Source organism: Mobula hypostoma, chromosome 3 (genome assembly GCF_963921235.1).
Source record: "Mobula hypostoma chromosome 3, sMobHyp1.1, whole genome shotgun sequence".
Classification (NCBI taxonomy): domain Eukaryota; kingdom Metazoa; phylum Chordata; class Chondrichthyes; order Myliobatiformes; family Myliobatidae; genus Mobula; species Mobula hypostoma.
The window spans coordinates 150,106,749-150,122,723 of record NC_086099.1 but is presented as its reverse complement, the minus strand read 5'-3'; the positions used below and the strand labels follow the sequence as shown (position 1 = coordinate 150,122,723).

The window sequence follows — 15,975 nt, the reverse complement described above, 5'->3', positions numbered from 1 at the left end:
CAGCGTAAGGGAGGCCTAATGTATTCTCTAACTTGATAAGACATGCACCAAAGATAGACTATAGTTGGAAGAACATCACCTGCAAAAACCAGAAGAACAGGAGAATTCCAATTACCACCTTCTCTCGATTTTAATAGTTTGGCTTCAATCACTCGACCACCTTTAATATTGTCCAAAATTTCATTTTCAGTCATGCCAGACCAAATACCATACACTACCCCCTTAACTCCCTTCCTTTCTTTCAGAGTAATACACTCCACTTTCACAACCAATTTTCTCACCATTTTTGCACTGTAATATTGATCAATATCTTTCCAACAAATTTTCAGCAATCCATTAGACAAAATCTTGGCCTGGAATGCTTTACCTATTTGGTTCTCTAATGCTACTGCCTCTTTCAAAGGATTAAGGGCTCTAAATCCTGCTTCTCCTTCCTTCTGACCTTTAATTTTATACAGAACTATAAACTCCTGCAATTCACCCATTTTCCTCGATTTGTTGTCCCCCATTACTTCAGGTCTTTCACTTGATGCACCCCCTTTTTGGCTACCCTTACTTCTAGAGTATTTCACAGTCTCCCGCCCTCCCCCCTCAATCTCAACCCCCCCTTCCCTTTTGCAGCCATAGGCTACAAACTAACCTTTCCAAACTACTAGGCTCCTCCACGCCCAAATCCCCACCCACTCAATCGACAGCCCCAACTGTCAGTCTGGCCCAAACCCAACTCAGCCAGCAGTTCAACTCTCCCAGCATCCACCAGTCAGCCCCCCCACCACCCCCACCCCTCCCCCCCTCCCCCCCTCCCATGCGATCAAATCTTCCAGACCAATTTATCACGCGAGAAGTCGTCAAAAACCCCGATAACCCCCGTCAGACTTTCATCTCCCTGACGACGATTCAACATTCGGCCGGCTTCCGTCTTTGGCCGCGCCCACTCCTGTCTCCGGGTGACGTTGGCGACCGGGGTTGGTTCCGGAGTTGGTAGTTGGAGTTCGCGGCGGGACATGCGAGTATAGCCGGTCGGTACTGTATCCGACTCCGGTGACGGCGAGCCCGTTGCGCCGCTGCCCACTGCAGTTCTCCCCGGATGGTGGTGGCCTGAACCCCCAGCACTTGGCTCCAGAGCACGGGGTCCGGGGCCGTTGCAGAGGGCGATGGTGCTGGGCCGGCGACGGCGCGCCAAGCCGTTCCTGCTGATCTGCTTTGGGATGGTCGTCGTGGGCTTCGTGATTCTGACCCGGAGCGGGCGGGACGACGAGAAGGAGGGGGGCGCGGAGCGCCAAGCGCCCGCTGCGGCGGCAGGAGGAGGCGGTGACTACACCGACGATGAGTACGAGCGGCTGAGGAGACCCGTTTACGAGAAGCCGCCGCTGGATGTGAACGCTTTGGGAGAACTGGGCAAAGCCGTTCGTCTGGACTTGCAGGGTGAAGAGAAGAAGAAGGAGGAAGAGACGATCAACAAGCATCAGATCAACATATATGTGAGCGACAGGATCTCTCTGCGTCGCCGGCTGCCCGAGAGGTGGAACCCGCTGTGAGTAAGGACCAAGCTTCCCAGCAACTGGAGCCCACGGTTCCTCTCCCCATCTCACCTGTAGCCCACGGTTCCTCTTCCCTTCTCACCTTAAGCCTCACCCTTCACTACAGCGTTTGTCCGATTAAAAATAACTGATAAGGACTCGTATAGCCAAATGGATGCCTTTGATGTAACACTTTTATGATTTTGTGATTTCTCGGTAATCCTTCATATTACATCACGTCACCTTTCCTGATAATCCACGTAGCAGTCTGTTGTCTCTGTATGCAATCTATTTGTAATTGGCTGTTTTCCAAATTAGCAGGTTGTTATTCCACTGGTATTATATGCAGTGGAAATCTTACGTGGCCTTTTAGCTCTTTAATCAAATTATCTCTGCAAGGGTCATCATAATTAGCAGTAGAACTTCTTTTGGTGCATTTGAAATGCATGATTATATTGCAAAAACTGGCCATTGTATATCAGAGAATAATGCATTCTCTTGGCAGGTGAAGATGACAAACTAGGATTAGACCACAATCACTTGGTCCTTCAAAGCTGCTCCCCCAATATTTATTAAGGTTATGGCTAACCTGATTTTAATCTTAATTGCATATTATTGTCTAAACACAGACATTTTTCACGTTGCTTAACAAATATCTATTTGCCCATCGTTTAATAACATGCCAGGTCTGTTTTCATTGTCCTTTGGGGGGGGGGGGAGGGAGTGTTCCAAAGGAACATGGTCCTCCCAAAGACACACAGTACACTAAGGAAACAAAATTGGCTCATCATTTTTTAAAAAATTGGTGACACCTTTGTTTTTAAATGGTGATCCTTTAAGCGGAATTACCCTCTCACTGCCCACCCTATCAAGTCCATTCAAGATCTTAAATTTGGAAGATGTGAGACTCCATACTCTTCTGAACAACAGTGGAAACAAACCTAGCCTGTCCATTCCAGGTGTTGGTCATAGTAAGTCTTTTCCCAACTACATTAACATGTATTTTTAAATAATGACACTGATATTGTATCTGGTATTCCAGTTATGTCATTGATGCCCACTGAACATGAAGTGTGAGATTGCCACTTCAGCATTCACTTCCCTCGCAACAAACAATGATCTGTTTGCTTTCCAAATATCTGCATACTAGTCTTTAGTCAATCATGCACTAATACTCAAGGTCCTCTGCAATCTCTCAACATTTAGATAATGTACTTCCCTGCCAAAATGAGCAATTTAATTTTCCAGCATTATGCTCCATTTGCTAAATGTTTTCTCATTCATGCAATGCATCTACATTGTATTTTTAACAGTCTGATGTAAATTGTTAAAATTAAGGAGTATTGATCTCAACAGTACATCACTTGCTCTCTCTTGTCAATTGGAGAACTAGTGATTTCTCCAAATTCCTTTATAAAATAGGAGGCTTTTGGCCCATTGAATCTATGCTGGTTCAGAGGGCGACCTCATTCACCCACCAATTTTCCCTGTAACCTCTTTTATTCCTATCAATTCCCCCGGATGCCACCACTTAATCACAGATGAGGGACAATTGGCAGTAGCCAATCAATTTAGCATGTTACTGGGAAGTGGGAAAACCAAGAAGAACATGCAAACTTCCTGCAGTCAGCGCTGTTGGTCAGGATTGACTCTGAATTACTGTGGTTGTGAGACAGCATCTCTGCTAGTTGTGTCTACTTTGTGGGTATTTGTAGAATCACAGTCTGGTTTAATATCACTGTTATATGCTGTGATATTTGTTGTTTTGCAGCAGCAGTTCATTGTAATACATAAAAAGACTATAATAAACATATAAAAGTTAAGTAAGTAGTGCAAAAAGAAATTTTTAAAGAAGTGAGGTAGTGTTCATTGATACAGTGTCCATTCAGAAATCTGATGGAGCAGGGGAAGCAACTGGAGGTGTTTGCAGGTTCCTGTACCACCTTGATGGTAGCATTGAAAAAAAAGACATGTTCTTGGTGATGGGGGGGTGGGGGCGGCATCCTTAATGATGGATGCTGTCTTTTTTTTTGAGGCATTACCTTTTGAAGGTGTCTTCGATGCTGGGGAGGTTAGAGCCAATGATAGAGTTGGCTGAGTTTACAATTTGCTGCAGCTTTTTCTGGTCCTGTGCAGTGGCCCCTCCATACCAAACGATGACGCAACCACAGTGGATTGCTCTCCACAGTACACTTATAGAAATTTGCAAGAGTCTTTGGTGTTACACCATCTCCTCAAACTCCTAATGAAATATAGCTCCTGTCATGCCTTTTTTGTGATTGCATCAATATGTTGGCCAAGGATAGAACTTAAGTGATGTTGACACCCAGAAACCTGAAACTGCTGGCCCCTTGATGTGGGCAGGTGTATGTGTCCCCTCGACTTACCCTTCCTGAAGTTCACAATCAATTCCTTACACACTTCATAGATGGAGCAGCTGATCAGCTGCATGCATTGTCAGGAAATTTGGGTTTAATTAGCAATTTTCTAGAAAGTGAAAGATGACCATGTAGCAATATTGGTAAGTAAAATCAAAACAAATGTAGTTATGTTTTATGTATATGAAAAGAAGTAAAAAGGCCTCAAAGGAAGCTTTCTATGCAGAGGGAGAAGAGATTTACGGGATTTTCACTGGGAGAACTAGGGAAAAATAGCTTTGGAGGAACATTGGACCAGAAATGTTTTCTTTGCCACAAAGGAGGTAGAAGAGGGATTTAGTTAAGGTGTTTCAATTGATTGTTTTGCTTGGAGTAGATAGGAAGGATCTGTTTCTCTTTACTAAAGAATTAAAAGACAATGAACATTGAAGTAATTGGTTGAAGGATTACAGTGACAATCAGGATATTTTGTTGTATCCCTAGGGTCGCAAGTGTCTGAAACTTAAGTGGTAAAGATGAAATCATTTGCCACATTTTTGAAGGTGACTGGATGTATATTTGAAGACCTGTGTCCAGCAGGGTTACAGATCATCACCATTATATGCCGTGTCATATGATCCTGGTCTGTGACACTGATTGTCCCTGCCACATTTTTCTGCAGAAGTGGTTTGCCATTGCCTTCTTCTGGGCAGTATCTTTACAAGACGGGTGACTCCAGCCATTGTCAATACTCTGGACATTGGTTGTCTGGCGTCAGTGGTCCCATAATCAGGACTTCTAATATGCACCATCTGCTCATATGACCATCCACCACCTGCTCCCATGGCTTCATGTAACCCAGATCTTGGGGGGCTGACAGGTGCTGCACCTTGACCTGCAGGCTGGCGGAGGGAAAAAGTACCTTACACCTCATTTGGGAGAGACATATCTCCACCAGGTTACAGATGCAAAGTGAAATTGGGATGTGTAGCCCCTACGGCCTTCTCTGTCATAGTAGTTTTCATTCTTTTTATGATTCAATCGATAAGATCGATTGATTATAGCTTTCCAAAAATCTTTAGATACCAAAGATTGGAAACCTGTTAATGTGATGTAAAGGGTGAGTGGGGAAAAAGGGTAAATAGGCTCATAGACATTCTGTTTTTATTAGAAACAATATTATTCAATTACTGAGGTAAAGGCAGAACATTTGGAAACTTATAACCTGATCATATTGAGCTGTTTGGTTTCATGACTTCATGAATGGGAAATCAAGCTTGTCTGACAAACTTATTATAATTGCTTCTTGAGTTATCAGCCAGAGTGGATAGCAGGGTACCTGCGGATGTAGAGTTTGTATTTTTCAGAAGATGTTCGGAAAGGTGCTAGTTTAGAGATTGGAAATTAATAAATTGGCATGGATAAAGAGCCTGATTTTTGGATTGTAAACTTGTAACCAGTGAGATGTTACATGGATCAGTACTCAGATTGCAGCTGTTCGCAATATTTAATAATTTGGAGGAAGGATGCAAAATGTGTGTGGGAGGTGGTGGAAAGTAAACTGAGGAGACACAGTTTACAGAGAGATCAATGAAGTGATTGTGGTGAATGAAATTTGGTAGAGTATAATGTATGTCAATGTGAAGCCTTTTTTTTTAAAACTTTGGAGGGATGAATGAAAAAGCAGATTGTTATTTGAACAGAGAATGTACAGAAAGCTGTGCCACAAAGGCAACTGAGGATTCCTGTTCCTCCAATAAAGGAAGCAGGTATAACAGGAAATGCTAGTAGTTTACTTTCATCTATATACTCTCTGCCCCATCTTCCCTTTCACAAAATTGAATTTCCAAAGTTGCAAAAAAAAAAGAAAAACGACATTCTGTCCATATCTGACGGGTCAGTTGTGGTTTCCCTGGTGCAATTTGACTAAGTACAAATGAGACCTTAGCTAAAATAGGTGGCATTTACTCTTATTTCATTGCTTAATAACAATTCTACAGATCAAGAGCAATGTTAATTTTCATGTCTAGAAGTTGTAAATTGCTGCTGATGTACATGAAAAACATCCAGTAATGTATATAATTCTAAACCAGAAGCTCTGCATTATTTATGACAACTAATTCATCATGTGATTATTTCAGCACACTGAAATGGTTCTTTGTTGTCTTGCCTAACCTGAAATGGCGAAAGTTTGAATCATAATTCAAACTGAGCTGATAGAGAAGTTTCCCAGTGATATTTTGTGTTAAATAAAATACACCTTGAGGAAGTTGGTGGGAGGTGAGGAGAGATAGTTGCTATTAAGAGTTAGAAACTAAACTTCGCACGCATTGTCCAAGTTGAAATGTGACTTGATTCCTGTCATCGATATGAATGTGAAAAATATATTTTAACTTCAAGTTTATCAATCTCAAATTTATACACTCGCCTTGTATGTGAGATTTTATTTTAGTTTTGAAATTGGCAAAACTTGATTGTAAATGTCAGCTGTGAAAATGCGCTCTCACTCAATGTCTGAATTCTTAGATCAGGAATGTTGATGTTGATTAAGAGTCCGGTGCAGCATTCCACATTTTCTAATGCTGCACTTGTGTTTTCTGTATGTGGCCATCTCAGTGGATATTTTTACAGATATATTTTAGTAGGGAAAAGCTAGTCCTGCGACTTGAAATAACTGCTGGTGTGCTGGACCAAGAGAATTGAATGTAGCAATGCTCCAGTGACAGCAGTGTGATATTAGCATGCATTACAAGAGATTTCAAATTTCCAGTATCTTCAGTGTTTGGATTTACAAGAAACATTTGTTGACCTTCTAGTTCTTTAGTTCAGGGTAGTTGAGGTTCGCAAACTGGCAATTTAGGCCTAGTCAATAACATGCATTTCTCGTTAATGAGGAAATTATACCTGAAGGTGCATTGTCTCATGCAGCATCTCATTATTGAGGAGATCTATTCTCACTCTGATTTTATGGTTTCTTAGGTGGCTGAGACTAATATACAAACTGCATACATCACAAATGGGGGAGGTGATGGCTGCTGTTTTGGGTGGATTTTTATTTTATGGAAAAATCTGGTTTTACTGCTTACAGGTCCTTGAAATTTTCAATATCACCCTGAATGCTGCTTCTCTACTTTCTATGGTTCTCCTCCCTTTAGAATACTTCCTCATCTTTGGGGTGTATCTATTATGTGCCTTCCAAAAACTCCAGCCATTTCTATTCTGCCATCATCCCTTCTAGTGTCACCTTCCAATCATCTTTGCCCAGCTCCTCTCTCATGCCTTTGTAATTCCCTGTACTACAAAGTGAAACACACTGGTTTCCTTGGCTGTGTAAGTCTAGAGAAGACAACTTCCGGCCCCGCCAAACTCATGAGATTGAGGTGCGCTCGATCCCACCCCAGACCCTGGTTTGTGTGGATGCTGTGTCATTTGCTACCCTGATACAAATTAATGCCACTAAATAACATACAATACACTGCATACAATTAAAGGAATTATATTTGAGTCCTAATTAAAGGGTTAGTAAAGAATAACAAAAAGAAAAGGGCCCACTCTAATTAAACAGTCAAATGTGCACAATTTGGAGCTCATCTTGAACTTCTCTGTCATTCATATGCTGGACCCTCGGTCAGCATAAAAGCACACACCACCTTCCGAACATCGCTCACAAATCATATCAAACAAACGGGTCTCCTACCGGATTGTACGCTACGACCGGTTCTCCCCAGCTTCTTCTCTCTTCATCTCCTCTCGAACAAAAACTCCAAGCCCAACCTTAGTGTCCCTCACCAGAGAAACCTCCCCTTAATCCGACCATCCTAATTGGATGGTACACATTTCTCCTCTGTCTTATCTTCAACAGTAACCCAAACATAAGCTGAAAACAAGCAGCTCGCAAGAGCAGCACAAAATGAAATACATACGCATAACAGTAAAAAATATGAACCAGGGCATTACGAAAGTAGTAGTGATACATCTGACTTCAGCTGCTTTCTCTTAAACAGCAAGGTGAATTCTGTCATATTATGATCACTGCCTCCTAAGGGTTCCTTTACCTCAATCTTCCTAATCAAATCTGGCTCATTACACAACAACCAATCCAGAATTGTCTTTCCTCTAGTGGGTTCAACCAAAAGCTGCTCTGAAAAGCCCATCCCATCAGCGTTCTAAAATATCCCTTTTCTGGGATCCAGCACCAATCTGATTTTTCACAATCTACCCATATTGAAATCCCTAATAACTGTCATAACATTGCTCCTTTTACATGCATTTTCTTTCTCCTGCTGTAATTTGTATGCTATATCCTGGCTACTATTCGAAAGCCTGTATATAACTCCCATCAAGGTCTTCTTACCCTTTCAGTTTCTTAACTCTACTCACAAGGATTCCACATCTTATGATCCTATGTCACCTCTTTCCAAGGGTTTGATTTCATTTTTTTTTACCAATGAAGCCACCCCACCCTCTCTGCCCACTTGCCTGTACTTTCTATACAATGTCTTTCCTTGGATGTTAAGCTCCAAACTATGATCACCTATGACTCAGTGATGTAACCATATGTCATGCCTGCCCATCTTGCTGTACTACAAGATCATCTGCCTTATTCCTTATACTGCATGCATTCAAATTAATACCTTCAGTTATGTATTCAGCACCTTTTTCAATTTTGATTCATGTTACACTTAAACTCATCCCACTGACTGCAGTTTTGCCTTATCATCTGCCTGTCCTTCCTGTTCCTCCATGTTTGGGTAAAGTCTTAATCAGATCTGCACTGAGTAGACCTGGCAAAGCATCAGGTAGTGTTGAGCAGATAATTGTTAAGTGCCACTTGATAGCAATGTCAAAAACACCTTTCATTTCTTTGCTGATCATTGGGTATGGATTTATCCTGATTTTGTGAAGTGAACATACTTTGTCAGTTTGTTTCACACAGCTCAGTGCTGGTAGTGTAACTGCACTTGCATAGCTAGGCTAGAAGGACAGCTACTTCTGGGGTGCCAGTTGTCAGAGCCAAAGGAAGTATGTTGTAAGCCCCCTCGCCTTTATTGTATCCGCTACTTGGTCATTTGTTGATAGCATGTAGAGTGAATGGAAATGGCTGAAAACTAGGTTTTGCACTGGTGGGGATCCTGGGAGGAAGCTAGGACATATTGTCCACACTCAGCAATTTAGGAATAGCTTCTTCCCATCCATCATCAGATTTCTGAACCACTCATGAATTATCCTCACTATTCCTATATACTAATTTGTAATTTATAGTAATTTAATGTCTTTGCACTGGAATACTGCTGCACAACAATGCATTTCACTGTATGTATTGATGTACATTTGATAAATCTAAATTTGAATCTAAGTGATAATGAACCTGATTCTGATTTTAATGAATCAATGCTGTTTGACCCCCAGGCAAAACTACTGTCCAGAATTTGTATCTTTTTATTAATGTGGCGACACCCCAGCCATTTTGGATAATGTTACAGCCCATCAACTTGGGCCCTAACAACTGGATTACATTGAGGTTTGTGTTGAAAAGTATGCTGGTAGCTGTTCTTCTGAAATAGAGGTCAGTGTTGGTCATAGACTCTGAAAGTCAAAGGAGCTGGAACAGCCTCATCTCACTTTCTTTAGGCAGTTTTGAATATTAGCTCCATCAGTCAATCATTAGCATTCAGCAAGCAAGTAAAAGTAGATTAAAAGGTTGAAGGAATGGCTTTTGGTAGAGCAGGAACCATTGAAAATCAATGTATTAATGAATCATCAACCTGGTTGTATATTGTAATCCAATCTGTGGTTTAAACACTCTTGAACATCTTCAGTTAATAGAGTTATAGAAAAGTACAGCACAGAACAGACCTTTCAGCCCACCCAGTCTGTGCCAAATCATTTAAACTGCCGACTCCCTTGATCTACACCTGGACCATAGCCCTCCATACTCCTACCATCCATGTGCCTATCCAAACTTCCCTTAAATGTTCAAATTGAGCTCATGTGCACCACTTGTGCTGACAGCTCGTTCTACATTCTCATGACCCTCTGAGTGAAGAAGTTACCTTTCATGTTCCTCTTAAGTTTTCACCTTTCACCCTTAAATTACCTACAACTGCTGCAAGAAAAATGATGCATGCAACCTGCAATTTGCTTTGATACATTTAGGGAGCTCCCAAGTTGTACTGTACCTTCAATTCTGCAATGCATGAGTCAGCATTGGAGTTTAGAGGATAAGGCTTTGCTCTTAAAATTGTCTGAAGTTGTAAATTTAGGTTGTAAGGTAAGCTATTAATTCCTATTTGAGGGACTGAACAGGACGAGAGGTGATCTTATTGGAAAAAAAATATTGAGAATGCTTATAATAGTAATTACCACACAGCTCTTCCCCTGGAGTGTCCAGAATGGTGGGGAAGAGTGTTGGTGCTGATAGTGATAGAAGGATGAAAAACACTTGGGGTAAGGTTATTTAGCTCAGGCATAGAGAAATTTGCTCCATTCTGTATATATGAATCTTAATAATTCTCTTCCTACGAACATGTTCATAGCCATTTAAAAAAAATTCAAGACTGAAATAAGTATTTTTTAAAATTAGGAAATAATGGGAATAGTGAGAAACTAGAACTGAGATGTGTAATTTTATTGAATGGCAGATAAAGCTTGAGGATTCTTGTGTCATGTTTTGCTTTTTGTGTTCTTAGGATCTTAATTCTGATGCATAGTAATTCTGCAGTTTGGTGTCCTCATTTCTATTGCTCAAAGTATTTCAATAGAGCAAAATAAAAATTGGGAGTTACATATACATAAGGTAGTAGCAACAGTATCATAAAGTTTTAAAAAATGGCTTATTTTGGATTTGGAGGTTTCAGATAATTATTCTGATGAAAATTGATTCCATACATATACACTTTGCTCTGTTGAGACTGGAGAAACTGTTCAGCAATCGTATGTCAACAATGCACTAAAAAGACAGTTCAGCAATGTTTGACATTATTGCACTAGAGCTATCATAGAAAGTTGCAATCATCCCAGCCCCAGCACATCACTGCAGAAGTTCTGCAAGGTAATATTCTGGGCTTAGCCTCAGGCAATTGCTTTGTTATACTGGCCTTCCATCATGAGATCTGAAGTAGGAATATTGTCTGATATGGACAGTAGAATGTTCATTTCCATTCACAACTCCTCAGCAAATGAAACAGCCCATTGGCTGCATTTAGCATGACTCAAGATAACATTTGGGCATGCACTAATCACTAGTAGGTGACCTTTATGCCACAAAAGTACCAGGCAATGGCCATCTCCAATCAGATGATGCCTAAACCCCATCAGTATAAATGTCCTGGTGTCACCACAGGCCAGAAACTCCACACAAATGACGAGCAATTCAGAGGTATCTCTCATGAGTGACTTACCTGATGCCCCCGAATTTTTCCAGCATTTGTATGGAGCCTGAGAAAGTGCGAATTTTGCTAGTACTTGGGACTCCTTTGGGTGCCTTATGAAAGATGTGCTAGCATAGGAGAGGGTCCAGAGAAACTTCACAAGAATGATTCTGGGAAAGAAAGGGTTAACACATGAGGAGTGTTTGATGGCTTTAGGCCATTACTTGCTGGAGATGAGAAGAGTGGCGGGGGGGGGATCTCATTGAAGTCTTATTAAATATTGAAAGGCCGATATAGAGGGAGAGCATGTTTCCTATAGTAGGGCATGTAGGACCAGAGGGCACAGCCTCAGAAGACAGGGATGTCTAATTAGAACAGATGAGGAGGAATTCTTTAGCAAGAGGGTGGTGAATCCGTGGAATTCATTGCCGCAGACGCCTGTAGAGGTTGATCATTGGGTATATTTAAAATGGAGGATGATAGGTTCTTCATTAGTCAGGGTGTCAAACATCACGGGGAGAAGGGGGTTGAGAGGGATGATAAATTAGCCATGATTGAATAGCAGAGCAGACTTGATGGGTCGAACAGCCTAATTCTACTCCTATATCTTATGGTAATTAAGATATTGGACAATTATTGGTGAAGAACTAGAGGGCTAGTTCATTCAAAGCCAGATGGGCTGAATGGCTTTCTTGTGTAGCATGTGCTTTTTGCTTGCTCTCTGTACAACTGGAACAATCTGGAAAGCTACATCTAAACAATAATCATTCAATGACTCCAGCTGGAAAACAAAGTATGTGGTCAGTGGTAAAATAAGCAGTCCCGAGGAAGACCTGTTTTTATTTTGCAAATATGAACTCCTGCAAATGTTTTATTTAACGCTACAGTTTTGGCTTATCACCTAAGAAGTTGGCATTTCTGTACATAATCTACCTTGCAGAGCACCTTTCAAGGTCTGGGAAACTTACTTGTGGTACCTATTAATAAATATTCCCTATAATCCTTTTCAACAGTAGTACCATGCAGTTAGGAAAATTGTCTTACTCATGGTGTAGCAATAAGCATTGATAAAGGGAACATACAAATGAAGTTGAATGTGGATGGTAACATTAGAAAGAGAGGTTACTCTCAAGTTTGTTTTTCGTTAACCGAACACGGATTCGGTGAATAAGGCTAGTTCCAAGTGAGAAGTTAACAGGTCAAGAAAGTGGAATATTAATGCTATATTGAGGTTGATAAATGTTATGAGTGTATTAGTGAGTGAGTTGAAAAGACTTGAGCTGTTGTCTTTAAAATGATTACTGTATCAAAAACATAAACTATTCTTACCTAACATATCCTTTTAATTTGATAGATACAGAAGTCGTATAGTTTCAATTGTTATTCAACCATACACATGAATCCAGCCAAATGAAACGGTATTCTTCTGTGATTAAGGTGCCAAACACAATACCCACAGCACACAGAGTTACAATAGCAGAATAAACAGTCACAAAAATATACAACCCGAGTCCTTGAGGCCTGTAGGTTGAGGGTGCATGGGATGTTGTCCTTGTTCAGCTTGTTTTCCACTAAGCGGACACTACAGGGCAGTACCGATGATGGGGCCAGCCCCGGATTCAGTACAGATTCCAGTGCGCCCACAGAGACCTTGATTCTCTCCCACACTGCCTCCAGCGCCCCTCTCCTGGGCAGCTTCCAGTGGTGACACTGCAGCATGAGGGCCTGGTCCACGGAACAACCAAGGCACCGCCAATGAATCAGTGAATCGGACCTGCATTGTTCTACATGACCAATGTCCAACAGGGTCCATCCATCACAATAAAAACATCCAAGACAATTATTTGCATTGTTTTTTGGATTGCCCAACTCTTCGGCCAACAATGGTCTGCAACAAGGAGCAATATTGCTATCGACAAGCTTGCTGATGGGGTAGACCTGCAGTATTTGATATTCTTAATATCCTGCAGTGTCTTGAGATCGGAAAAAAAGTGTAAAGGACAAAAGATTACACCTTTGAATGGACCCGGAGGGGCCGCTGTGACCATCTTACTGGAAACATAAAACGTATATAGGATTCTGAAAGTAGATTATGCATTCATTGCATGCATCATCTATAATATTATAATTTAGTTGATTTTTTGCGTAGTTTAGAACCATTTGGTTTACCCATATTTTTATGAAAGCCACAAAACCTGTTTTCTTTTATAGGCTGATGTATCACACATCTTTAGGACAGTTTTCATGTCTTTGGAATAAGCTAGGTTTAATGAGAAGATATGTGAATCACGTTGGCTAAGCACAATGTTGTGCTTACTGATGAATTCTCTCTATTTTGTCAGTTTTGTGGCCAACTTAACTTTTTTATAGATATTTCAATTTATTTTTCAAATAGAGATTTTTGAATGAAGGAATACTAGTATCATTTAACCAATAAAAATTGTGCTTCAACTAAACCTTGCACAGCCCCATGTCTAAATGTTTTTCATCACGTGTCAACCTCGCCGATCTTTAAGTGCAGAGTGGAGGTCTGGACTCCAGATGTCCTTTGTCCCATGTCCACGTCACTGGCTTTGAGTTTAGAGGAGTGAAGGCCTGGATTCTGGATTTCCATCATTACCCAGCCACGTTACTGGACTTTGAACGTGGAGTGTAGAGCGGAGACCTGGACTCTGGTCTGACCACCAATATCTCACAACACTGTCCCTCTAAGCATTAACATGTCTGCTAACTCCCCTCTCTGTCTCCCAAAACCACCCCAAAGAACTTAATAAACAACCAAACCTGAGACATGACCGCGATGGAGACTGCAGCACGGTGCCTTCTTGACTGGAACAAATAGACTAGAAGGAAGGCTTGCAAATGATTTGATTATTGAGGTTTTAGTCACTGAAACTGATTTTTGCAGTCTAATGTTTTCCATCCCCATTCTCTATGTCTGAGCCATATAATTTAAATGAGTGTTTTTAAAATTTCTAATTTGTTAGGCTGTTGTATAATGTGATTATGAACAAAAAAAAGTCAGCCAGTAAAAGACTGCCATCATGATTGACCTTTTATTGTAATGGTCACCTAAAAGCCATGATCTGTTTGTGCTCCCACACCTGATAGCCAAAAGGTAAACTAAGCAGCAACAAAACATCTTAATTCTATTTTTCCATGGGTAGGAATAGGGAAGGGGATGGTGACTGTTGTTGATAACATGGTATCTTTGTAAGCTCTGATCTCAAATATGTTTCAGAAGTTAATTGTGAGATTCTTTTATAATAGCTAGCTATGAGAGTTAATTTTGGAACTGTATCGCTAAAACCTGAGGCTCCTGAAAGAATCTGATTTGTATAACTAAATTGCCTTGTACTTTCCCTCATGTTGCCCAACATTATGTAGCAAGTTCATTTTGACAGACCATAACTTTGTTTTTCATAATGTATGTGATAGTAAGACAAATCCTCCATTTTTAAAAAAATTAACAAACAATGAATTTTTGACTTAAGTAATTTTACACTTCAATTTGTGGTCAGCATCCTCAAAAAAGCAGTTTAGTTCAGTCGTACAGATGTGTAAGTTTTTTAATGGGCTTGTACTCTGTCCAGAAAGTGGTATACAGCTGCATGCAAAAGTTTGGGCACCCCGGTCAAAATTTCTGTTACTGTGAATAGCTAAGCGAGTAAAAGATGAACTGATTTCCAAAAGGCATAAAGTTAAAGATGACACATTTCTTTAATATTTTAAGTGAGAAAATTTTTATTTCCATCTTTTACAGTTTCAAAATAACAAAAAAAGGAAAAGGACCCAAAGCGAAAGTTTGGGCACCCTGCATGGCAGTACTTAGTAACACCCCCTTTGGCAAGTATCACAGCTTGTGAACGCTTTTTGTAGCCAGCTAAGAGTCTTTCAATTCTTGTTTGGGGGATTTTCGCCCATTCTTCCTTGCAAAAGGCTTCTAGTTCTGTGAGATTCTTGGGCCGTCTTGCATGCACTGCTCTTTTGAGGTTTATCCACAGATTCAAATGATGTTTAGGTCAGGGGACTGTGAGGCCCATGGCAAAACCTTCAGCTTGCGCCTCTTGAGGTTGTCCACTGTGGATTTTGAGGTGTGTTTAGGATCATTATCCTGTTGTAGAAGCCATCCCATTTTCATCTTCGGCTTTTTTTTTACAGACAGTGTGATGTTTGCTTACAGAATTTGTTGGTATTTAATTGAATTCATTCTTCCCTCTACCAGTAAATATTCCCCGTGCTACTGGCTGCAACACAAGCCCAAAGCGTGATCGATCCACCTCTGTGCTTAACAGTTGGAGAGGGGTTCTTTTCATGAAATTCTGCACCCTTTTTTCTCCAAACATACCTCTGCTCATTGCAGCCAAAAAGTTCTATTTTATCTTCATCAGTTGTTACCAAAATGCATCAGGCTTGTTTAGATGTTCCTTTGAACCTTTTGAATAGAACTTTGGCTGGATGATTTGGAACTTAATGGTAATTGTCAGTAGAGAATAATTCGGGTATGCGCACATATTGTCAGTAAGATAAATAAGACATAAGTTGATTGCTTCAATTGAACTCACCAAATGGGGGAAGAAATTATGTGCAATTTAATACTGAAATGAGTTAACCATTCTTGAAATAAATAAAATCAAGTTTTTCAATACAAAATAATTAGACCTGGTAATAAATAAGATTGAAGTTCTACAGTTTTTGTATAGAAATTATAGAGGGCAGTAGTACTCT

At 40.6% G+C, this 15,975-nt stretch overlaps 1 protein-coding gene across 1 annotated transcript in view; it reads left to right on the top strand.

Annotated features, from left to right (window-relative positions):
* Positions 1–922: 922 nt before the first annotated feature.
* The window catches only part of galnt12 (UDP-N-acetyl-alpha-D-galactosamine:polypeptide N-acetylgalactosaminyltransferase 12), a 60,112-nt gene continuing 45,059 nt past the window's right edge, over positions 923–15,975 (top strand). The window contains exon 1 of the mRNA XM_063043848.1: positions 923–1,534. Within this exon, the coding sequence (XP_062899918.1) occupies positions 1,155–1,534 (380 nt within the window). The 5' untranslated portion in view covers positions 923–1,154. The remainder of the gene's footprint in view (positions 1,535–15,975) is intronic.